Source organism: Phalacrocorax carbo, chromosome 1 (assembly GCF_963921805.1).
Source record: "Phalacrocorax carbo chromosome 1, bPhaCar2.1, whole genome shotgun sequence".
NCBI lineage: Eukaryota > Metazoa > Chordata > Aves > Suliformes > Phalacrocoracidae > Phalacrocorax > Phalacrocorax carbo.
This window is the reverse complement of record NC_087513.1, coordinates 32,055,617-32,066,919: the sequence shown is the minus strand read 5'-3', so window position 1 is coordinate 32,066,919 and position 11,303 is coordinate 32,055,617. Positions and strand designations below refer to the sequence as shown.

Genomic DNA, 11,303 nt, shown 5'->3' with positions numbered 1-11,303 from the left:
ATGGTTTTTTGCACAGTCACAGAATAGTATGTAGCAACTCCTGAGATAATGAAGGACCTCAGCTGTCTTCCTCAAAGCTCCTTTCCTAAAGGCAGCCTAATAACATTTTCAGTGTTATGACAAGTACAGAAGGTGACTATCAAAGTAAATGTTATTTTTAGTAGATAATGCAATGGCAGGTGATTAATCCCAAAAGGCAAAGTGACAAGTGCACTGGTTTTGGTGAAACTGGACATTTTATCTACTGCCTAAAACATACATTTTATCTAGTAAAGATTTTTATGAGCTGTAGCTGTCTACTAAGAGGCAAAAAAAAGTCACCCAGAAACGTGTCAAGCAACCTCATTAATGGGTACATGCCCAGCGTGTGAGAGCAGCTGTGCCTAACTCAAAGCTCACTGCAGTCATACTGTTTCGAAGAACTCAGTGTACCTTCCTGTTGTGGAAAATGTTGTTTCATTGTCGTACTGTATCATCACAGCTTACTACACCTCCCGTCTTGGCATAAGCGGAAAGTTGCAAAGGAATGAGCAGGAAGGTCATAGTAAGCTCTAAATGCCAACTGCACAACTCTAAGGTAATTTCAAGAGGGTGCATATATGAAAGTTAGAAGACAAAAGGAAATGCATGATTTATCATTTCATGTATGAACTGCTAATTTTCTTCTTGACTAGAGACACCTGGAGTTTGGCATCCAAAACTGAAGCTTCTATAGTGAGCTGCTCATTCACGTGGACTATTTACAGATCTTATTTCCTTTATCCTGTGACAGGAGGAGCTGCTTAAGTGAAGTTTTGGGGCTTGGGATTATTTTCAAATAATGAATTATCCACTCTGAAGTTATCCCAATAAAAACAATAAGCAGCAAGTCCTACTAAAAATATCAGTTAAATTTGATAATTTAATATGCCATTTATAGTCACCTGAACATCTTAATACTGTTATGTACAAAACCCACTGAAAATAAAAAAAAGAATTTAAATGTTATCTTTCAAATGTAAAAGTGCAATTAACACAGGCAAAAGTTTTTGTAAGAACGTTACATTTTGATTAAATTCACTGGCTACATAAGAGCCTAACAGGTACACTGCCTACACTAAAGCGAATGAGGAATTAATTTTTTTGTTAACTTTAAATATGCTTGGTAGTCGATAAATAAAGTTTTACTGCCACCATAATTATGGTACATACATCCAAAAATACATAGCACAATTGTGTTCATAATTTTCAGTTTCACCGACTTAAGAAACTTAAGTAGAGCAACAGTAAGATCCGTAAAGCTCAAGAAATAATTAACACCATAAAACCTTGTATCAAGTAAGTGTGCACAAAACAGCCACCCTGAATCGCTTCCTCCAGAATTCCGATGGCTCTCCAAAGATGTTATTTACCCCCAATAAACATTCTTCCTTTACAGTACTGAGTGGGTTTTCTGGAACAAGATTTACATTTATGATCTTTCATGCATTACACATTCACAATTTGGAAAGAAATGGAAGGCCTTCGTACATGTCAGCCTTTAATCTTATCCAGTCCTGAAGCCTCTGCACAGTGGTTTTTTCTTGTGTTAAGATTTTTGCAGCTTTTCTCAGTTTTTCTTCATTTCGTTCTAAATAACGAATTCCATCTGTCTGCAGCTGACTGAGCTTCTCTTTACGACTTTCATCCAGAGGTATGTCTTCATTCATAAGAGGGTTAAATCTGAAATAAGTATCTGGAGGTAACAGTGCATCCAGCATGGTGTGAACTTCTGTATTGAAAACAAATGAAGGAAACAGTTACATTTGCATGAGACAATTAGTCCTACAGTCTCTGAACAACAACTGCTCTGGAGTGACACAGTAAGTGTAAATATCTCCTGCTTTGCTGAGTAAACCTTTTTCTGTCATTGTCTTATCAAAACCCCTTTCCCATTAGAAGGTTTGCAGATGACCCTATAGCTCTGTTTACTCTGGGAAAGCTTCATCTTCCACGCTGAGACGACTTCGCTGGTATGACAATTAAGAAGGCTTTGCATCTATCCAGATTTTTAATTACACGTACATTCCATTCCTTCCTTTACAAGTGAGAGTACATTCTGAAGAGCAGGAACATAACTTAGATATTCCCATTCAGGATATCCATGATTTGTTACACTCAGTACACACGGAAGTAGGTATAATGAAAACAACAGCTATATATTCTCCTTTAATCTCAAATACTCCAGTAGAAAATATGTGGGTTTAAAGCTTTCTTTTGTTTGCAACCAATTCATTTTTTATATATTACTACAGGTTTTGGGTTGAATTTAACATTCATTTAATTTCACAGAATCACAGAATGGTAGGGGTTGGAAGGGACCTCTGGAGGTCATCTTGTCCAACCCCCCTGCTTGAGCAAGGACACCTAGAGCAGGGGGCACAGGAATGTCTCCAGGGAAGGAGACTCCACAACCTCCCTGGGCAGCCTGTTCCACTGCTCTGGCACCCTCACAGGAAAGAAGTTTTTTCTCATGTTTAGCTGGAACTTCCTGTGTTCCAGCTTGTGCCCATTGCCCCTTGTCCTGTCATTGGGCACTACTGAAAAGAGCCTGGTCCCATCATCCTGACACCCTCCCTTTAGATATTTTTAAGTATTGCTACGATCCCCCCCTCAGTCTTCTCCAGGTCTCTAAGCCTTTCCTTGTAAGGGAGATGGCTCCAGTCCCTGTGAATTTCAAATGTTCAAGTTAAATTATAACAGTTAACTAATACAATAATAAACTGGCTATGTAATGTATTTGTATGTTCTCTTCCTTTTTTCCTCTCTTTTATAACCTATTTTCTCCTTTTAGATCTGTCTTCTCTTTGTTGGCTCCCTTCAAATTACATTTCCGTGACTTCCTTCATCTTTCATTGTCTTTTATTTCCATCTTCTTTGCACTCTTACTAGGCTCCTCCACTCTTTTAAACATCTACTGTTATATAAAAATTTTAAAGTGTAAAATACATCATGGGTAAGACTACAGCAAAAGATTCTTGTTAACCTGAAATCTTTTCTGCTTCATTCCTCCTCCTATAAATTACTCAGCTGTGTCTCTGTTCCTTTCTCATCACATCCAGTCTTTCTTGCCCTATTTAATACTCTCCCCTTTTTCCTTCATAATATAACTTCCTGTTTGCTCAAAACTACTCTCCCCTCTTTCCATTTACTCTCCTTCGGCCTCCACAATGAACTCTCCTTTCCTCCTCTTTCCCATCAAATTTCTTGCCTGATTGTCTTCCCTTGATAGGAAGTGGACAGCATGTCTCTCCTTCCCACAATTCCCACTGCCTTTCCAGGACTGTGCAAAAAACCAAAGGTGGCCCAAAATCTAGCTTTTTCTTACTAATGACAGTCAGTTGACAGAGATCATGCAGCAAGGGATCTAGGCCCTAAGAGTATTCCTTGTTCCTTAGCTTTTTACAGTATTAGTTTTCTTTGTGTGTGTGGGAACACCTGCATATCAATATTTCCTGTTTATAAAAACAAAGCAGATGCAAACTGCTAGCGATAGGGTTCCACTGTACTCCCATCCTAGGGACAGAGTTTGTTTTGGAAGACACATGCTTGGCTCCTCCTGACAGCCATGGAAGTCATGACCGTTGGCAGATGCAGTCTAGTCCTTGGAAAGTACAGGTATAAAAGGACATATAGAAAAGAACAGAACTAGAATACTTTTTCTGAAGCTGTTGGAAACCAATCAGTGTTCTATATTAACTATTTCTATTTGTGGGAGAACCAATCCAAACATAAGAAAATACAGTTTTTCTACTGAAAGGATTTCCTTGGTACACCTTTATCCTGAAGCACAAGTGAAAACATATCACTTTATATAAATCCTGTTGGATTATCGTTGTCATTCTGATAAATTTCAAGGTATCTTTTATCTGTAGTATACCTGTGTCATCCACCTCGTATTAACAGTTCAGAACTCAAACTAAAAGAGCTTAGCAACAATATAGTCAAGAAGATGATTCACTGAGATAAGGCTAAGAAATGCATTCATATTACTATCTCCAGAAAACCTGTAATACTGGTACTTAAACCGCAAGTCTACATAACGAGCTATGAAGAGACGCATTTCAAGTATTTCAGTGGGGCGGGGAGAGAGAAGAAGGGGAAAGACAAAAGGTCGCAGATTGCTCTCTGGATTGGAACTATAACTCTAAGAAACATAGAAAACTGAAAACAGTCACAATACAAATGTGTCTTAAGACACTAACCTTCTGTATCAGTTGCGCTGCTGATAACATTCGTGAGTTTGGCTTTCAAACTGGTGTATGTGACGTTGGTCTTTCCCTCGCTTTCGTATCGACCAGTGCCCAGCGATATTAGACACTGCAACGGAGCATTTGGCCAAAGACACTTGCACTCATGAACTGCCAGCGCAGAAGGGTTATTTAGAAGCAGACCTCCATCCTGTAAATTAAATGCAAGCGTTAGTACTATACATAACATATGGTCATAAATGCAACTGCAACTATAAACTAAACTAGCATGACACTAATATACAAAATCAATTAAATCAAATGAGCATTAATTTCCATCTTTTGTGCAGCTGTTCCATTTGTGCTGTGCGGCAGCTGGGCAGCTAGGCTTGCTGGGCCCAGGGACACTGTCCGAGCAGCTCCTGGGTCTGTGGTCAGTCTGCTGTTGTGAGTAGTGTATAGAAGAGGTCGGCTGAAACAGCAGCATTCACTGGAATATCTGAAGAAGTTATGACTTCATCTTCTGAAGACTTTTTAGGTAAGACAGATACACATATTGACAATTTCTTAAACAATCAAAGAAGTCTGCCTCTCAGAATGTTTGTAACTGGATATATTCTATAACAAAATCCAAATCACTGCCTGAAGAATCTAAAATAAATTAAAAAAACACCCGTAAGAGGTAAGCTTGGTCAAAGCTACTTTATAAGCACGGTCATTACACAGGATACTACAGCCCTGATTTAAGACTTGGAAAATCACAGAATCATTTAGGCTGGAAGGGACCTATCGAGCTCATCTGGTCCAACCTCCTGCTCAAGCAGGGTCACCTAGACCACACTGCCAGGGCCAAGTCCAGTTGGGTTTTGAGTATCTGCACAAATGGAGACACCAAGACCTCTCTGGCAACCTGTTCCCATGTTTGACCACCCTCCCAGTAAAAACTTTTCTTGCGTTCAGATGGAATTTCATGTATTTTCATTTGTGCTATTGTCTTTTGTCCTGTCAGTGCACGCTGCTGGGAAGAGCACAGCTCCCTCCTCCCCATTCTCCCCCATCCTTTATTCATACACATTGGTAATATCCCCCTGGAGCCCTCTCTTCTCTAGGCTGAGCAGTCCCCGCTCTCTCAGTCTCTCCTCATATGAGAGATGCTCCAGTCCATTAATCATCTTTGTGGCCTTGTGCTGCCCTCACTCCAGTATGCTTGTCTCTCTCTTGTACTGGGGAACTGGACACAGTACTCCAGATGTGGTCTCAGCAGTGCAGAGAGGGCTCCTTGACCACGACCTGCTGGCCACACCGTTCTTACTGCAGCCCGGGATGCTGTTGGCTTTTTTTGCCACAAGGGTGCATTGCTGGCTCGCGTTCAGCTTGTTGTCCACCAGGACCCCAAGGTCCTTCTCTGCCAAGCTGCTTTACAACCAGTCAGTCCCCAGTTTGGGTTGGTGTGTGGGGTTACTCCTCCCCAGATGCAGGACTCGGCCTTTCCCCTTGTTGAACTTTGTGAGAATTCTCCAGCCTGTTGAGGTCCCTCTGGGCAGTGGCCCAACCACCCGGTGTATCAACCATTCCTCCCACATTTGTACCATCTACAAACTTCCTGCAGGTGCGCTCTGTCCCATCATCCAGGTCATTAACGAAGATGTTAGATAGTACTGACCCCAGGGCACACCTCTAGTGACTTGCTTCCAACCAGACTCTGTGACACTGATGCCAACCCTCTGGGCCCGGTCCTTCAGCCAGTTTGCAATCCACCTCGCTGTCTACTTATCTAACGCCCACTTTGCCAGCTTGTCTATGATGTTGCGGGAGATAAGTGCCAAAGACTTTACTGAAGTTGAGGTAAACAACATCCACTGCTTTCCACTTGTCCACGAATGATAAACATTTTACAGAACCTCCTTTTAACTACAGATGTGCTAGGTAAATAAGTAAAAACAGGATTACTGAGCTGAGTTTTTTGATTTTTTTTTTAAATTACACTTTTGTTTCAACTTACAAAAAGCTCTTTGAACTCCGTCTGGACACTGTCCGCTTTGCTCAAAACACTGCTGAAATGAATGGTCTCCTCAGTGTCTATTATCCTTTGCTTAATTTTAAATTAGCTTCTACACAGAAAACTAAATACAAGGGTGGTTTTGTCCTTGATGTATTTCCCCATGAATCTTAATCTAAAATCTTAATAGTTATGTTTGTGGTGCTTACTTTTTTCTTTAAAACCTAGATTAAAAACACGCTTACCAAATAATTTCCACTGATCTTGTCAATAAAATTTATTAAACAGGATTGCTTCACCATGGGAAAAATCAGTGTTATCAAAAGTTGGGGGGTATATAATACTAGAATCCTATAATATTTCTGTAATATTGACAAGTAAAAGATCAAAGGAAGGTAAAGTACACATACCTATGCATACCAAATGTGTATTTTGATGATAACTAACAGCTTTGTGCAATGATTTCCATATTTAAACATTCTCCAATTTAGGTTTATTGAAATGACAGTAAATATCCACTCCGAATTATTTTCAATTTAGACACCTTTAACATAACTTCTAGCATTTATACAGATACATGTCTCTCTGGAAAGTTAGAAGTAGGACTTTAAGGTGGGCAATGGATTTTCTTCTTCCCTTCCAAAGAGATTGTGGTTGATAATGACCACATCCCATCAATACTGTGCTTCAAGTCAGCTTCATCTGTTAAACAAAACCATTCATCATGTTGCTCTTTTGCTTACAATGATCAACTACTGAAGCAGTAAATAACGTTATTAGTTAAATCGGACTATTAAGGACTCACTGAAGGAAATACTGGAATAATTTATTTAATTCTGCAGCTCCAGAAGCCTTAGAGCTAATTAGGTCAAATATTTCACAAGTTTTAAAATTAGTTGCAATGATTTCACATGTATGTGAATTCTAAGAAAACTGTGAACAACAAAGAATTTTCCAGCTAAAAAATAGAAAACTAACCTTTCTGATTCAGAATAATTCCTCTATCTTCCTCAGACCGGACAAAAAGTCTTTCCCGAGAAATATATTAAACTAGCAATACAGAAATATGAAAGCCAGACCTAAACTTTTAAAAAAGTAGTTTTAAGAAATCATGACATATCCTTCTTCATGCTTGTCTTTGAGACACTGGAATACAATTCCCAGTGATTGACTCTGCAGTTTTGTATGTAAGATATACTGAGATCACAAGAATCTTCACTGATCCTTGCTCTGAATTCCCATGTGTTTAGTCTGTCAATTTGTTTTGGAGAGCTGCTAAATTTGATATCTTAATTTTTTTTCTTCTGATTCTGTTGAAGTTATTCCATAGTTGTATAATACTATAAAAACTAATCTAAATTATCTATAACTTACCAATCACCATATTTTTACTGTAAGGACTCGGTTTTTAAAAGACATTGATAAAAATACATTAAGCAAAATTAAATATTATAAAAAACCTGAGCAATTGCTGGTACTATGGAATGTCTTGGTGACTAACACAATGGATTCCTCCTCCATATGAGTTTCTATGAGCTTTCTTGCCACTTTAAAGCTTCATGCAGTTAAACAACTGGAAGTAAACAAGGCCAGTTGATCTGAGCTCTGGGCACAGAGATGCCTGTTGGCCAAAATTTGCATTCTTGTCTCTTTTTTCAGAAGGAAGACATTAATTTTATAAGTCCATTCCATTTCCAACATACTGATTTCTTGGTACAATCTCTTGTCTTTGACCCATCCATTTCTCAATCTTAAACCTACATTTTTCAGTTAGTGTGCTGGGAAGATCCTAATTCTGCTATCATGCTTCTGCAGGAGGCAAGAATGACAAGCCTAGAACAGCAATCCAGAAGCAAAAAGCTTAACCTAAACAATTCAACTTATTGATTCAGGCCATGGACTGAAAGACATTTATGGCTGGGGAACAAACAGAAGCAAACACTAGTAAAATACTTCTTAGAAATACAGCAAAGCGGGGAGTTTTGATGTGCTATGGGGAAAAATATGACAATCGCTGAAAAGATTAGGGAAACTTGGTATAGCAGTGACAAGCTGCACGGCATACTCTGCGGAATTATTGGGCGAGTTTCACATGCCTGACTTTCCATTAATAAAATTGTATTTACACAATAATGCATTTTAAACTAACTGTAAGTATAGTGATCAGCAAATGCCAACATTAGCAAGATGTGTAAAATGCACTTATGGAATGCAACCTTCGAAGGGCAGGAAATCCATTGCATTCTTTGTGCCCATTATCCATTTTATGGAATATATTTTCAGAATGTCATTTATAATTGAAAAGCGTATATTTCATGGACCCATACTAGCAGAGCACAATTCTGATCTATTAAAGCTTTCATATAAACAAAATGATGCAAACGAAAAAGGATCTTTATACCACATACAATGGTGTCAAAATCTTGTTGATATAAAGTGGTATTTTAAATTATACTATAAGCTTCAGATGCAATTCGAATTCTACAAAGCAATGCTGACTTTATACACGGTCCTATACCTTTTCAGTCCCTAATAAATTTATCATTTCTTTTTGACAGACTGGAATGCCTTCAAATATCCCTCTTTTCATCTATATTATCACATATATTGCTATGGTACGGTACTGTCTCTGCGCATGCAGAAAAAAAGACAATATGAACAGTATATTAGATAAACTACTAGATTATTAACATACGCTTGGGCTAAAAGCAAAACCAGTAGGTCAAGTGAAGTGATTACTCCCTTTTATTCAATACTTATCAGGTCAGGCTGGGAATACCGTGCACGGCTTTGGACACCCAGTTACGAGGCACTGAAAAACTGGAATATGTACAGTAAAGAACCACTAAGATGGTGTGGGGGCTGAAGCACATAACATATGAGAAGAAATGCAGAGACCTGGGTTTGCTTAACTTGGAAAAAGAGAAAGTCAAGGAGTAATCTAATCACAGTCTTCTGCTACCTAAGGTGGGAGAAGACACAGCCAGGCTCTTTCAAAAAGTGCAGAGAAGCTGTGGAATCTCCATCCAACTGGGCAAGGCCTTGGGCAACATGACCTGATTTTGAGGTTAATCCTGCTCTGAACAGGAGGCTGGATGTTTTAAAAGCCATTCTTATTAGAAACTGAACTTTGTCAGTCCAGTTTGAGTCTTGTGTATGCAACTCATACCTTGGAATCTGTAACTGAAAGGGTAACTTACAGGAACTCTTCAAATGGCTGAACTGCTGACCAACATGCACAGAAGTGCACAATTGTCCCAAGTTCTGACTCAGGACTCAGTAGTGGGCAAACAGCCAGAGTACACCCCTCGTTCACTCTGCTCTCCCGTTCTTAGATTGTCTGGCCTTCCCTACATTTCACCATCTCTTCTTACTTAGCTAGTTCTCAATCCAATTGCAAACTCTCTTCTTCACTTGCCAAACATACATGAGTCACCCCTTCCCTTTTGCGTTCTTCTGTGCAGTTACAGTCAGTCCACTGGCAAGTACTAGACGTTTCTTCATACGCTGAACTTTGCAAAGCCACTCCACACTTGAGTCAATTGAATTTGCTGGCAGCACACCGAACACAAAGTGCCACAGTAGGAATGTTAATGCAAATAAGTACTGAAAACAGGTGTTTAGCTTTCCAAATGTCATCATGCAGGTAAACAGTAGGGAAGAAGGAAATTTCTAATAAAAATGATGGAAGTAATGAAACAAATTAATCTTAAAATTGAGCTTAATATATATAAACCCAAGCTTGTTAGTGATAGCAAAGCAGTGAACTCGGGGACTGGGACATCACTTTCAGTCTTTTGCCAAAGGCTTTCCAAGTGGTAAACATTGAGTTGTCATGTTTTGTTTAATATTTTATCAGCTAATTCCCAGATGAATGTATGAAAGAAGATTTCACTGAAGTTTTTTCAAAACAATTCCCCATGCAATTATAACCATATTTTTAGGGCTTGCTGGTCGCTAGTCGGAAGTATAAAGCTGTAGCTAATATTTTCTGTAAGTTTTGACAGTTGCAAAATAGTCAGGGAAGGCTCCCTCATGATTTGACTACCAAGTCATAAATTATTTAAACAGGAAAAATGCACCTTTTGTAGGCATATGCTCCAATGAAAACTCTGGTGAAGATGCCCTGCTTGCCCAGTTCTAGGGATAAAGAAAGGCCTGGTTAAACAGTATGAAACAGATGGGGGCAAATTCTACAAACAGAAGCAAAATACATCGGGGTGTCTCAAAGAAAATGCTCCAGATGGGTTGTGAGCCTGGAAGCACAGGACCTCCTAAAATCTTGTCCCATTTAAATAGGTACGGTGAACGTGCATAAAGTCACCACTCACATATTTAAGTCAATACTTCGGAAACAGTTATTTAAAATGAAGATATTAAAATAAAAAATCCGTTTGAACCATACTTAGCATGGGCAGTTGTTTCTAACAAGTTCAGAATACTCTGTACATTCATAGGCTATCGCTGCATTTCCTAATTTTGTCAGACTCAAGTTGTGCCTTGCAATTGTTCTGTGTAACATCATGTGTGCTGCACGGTTTCACTTAAGTGACGCTAAACTTTGTGAAGAAAATAATCTAGCACTAGATGAAGGATATATAACTTGAGAAAGCCAAGTCTGATATTTGGAAGCTGAGTTTGTTGCCTCCATAGTAACCACTTCACCTCACTGCCTATGCAGACATGCTTTGCATTTTAGTTCACTTTTACAGACTTGCTCTGTTGTTTACTTCCATTGTCTTTGTGAAAAAGTGGAGCAGAATTAGCACAAAGCTATCACAGGCTAGGACAAGACAGGCTAAGATTCTGAAGGGACTTTTCAAAAGTATTTTTTAAATTCTATGTTTAAAGTCCACATAAATATAATAAACATGCAGATTAAGGATAAGGCTTAGTGCTTCAAATGAGGAGTTTGAAGAGTTGCTGCACTGTAACAAGGAGCTACTACTTAGAAAAATTAAAATAACTACTTTAAAAACATTTACTCTAGTTTCCGTAAGTAAAACAGGATGCCTTGCCAAATCATTCTGTAAAACCAGCTCAATATATTTACATAAGTAGCAGCAAATGCCCTGAGAGTAGAAGACAGGAATGAG

The 11,303-nt window shown here is 38.8% G+C and overlaps 1 protein-coding gene across 4 annotated transcripts in view; it reads right to left on the bottom strand.

Annotated features, from left to right (window-relative positions):
• Window positions 1–883: 883 nt before the first annotated feature.
• Window positions 884–11,303, bottom strand: part of PNPLA8 (patatin like phospholipase domain containing 8) — a 40,463-nt gene continuing 30,043 nt past the window's right edge. For 3 of the 4 annotated variants that reach the window (XM_064447585.1, XM_064447602.1, XM_064447594.1), the window contains exons 9-10: window positions 4,224–4,419; window positions 884–1,750 (exon numbers count right to left, since the gene is read on the bottom strand). In XM_064447585.1, the coding sequence (XP_064303655.1) occupies window positions 1,476–1,750; window positions 4,224–4,419 (471 nt within the window). In that variant the 3' untranslated portion in view covers window positions 884–1,475. Of the gene's footprint in view, window positions 1,751–4,223; window positions 4,420–10,289; window positions 10,348–11,303 lie in introns of those variants that run through there. The other variant, XM_064447610.1, reaches the window with a different exon arrangement.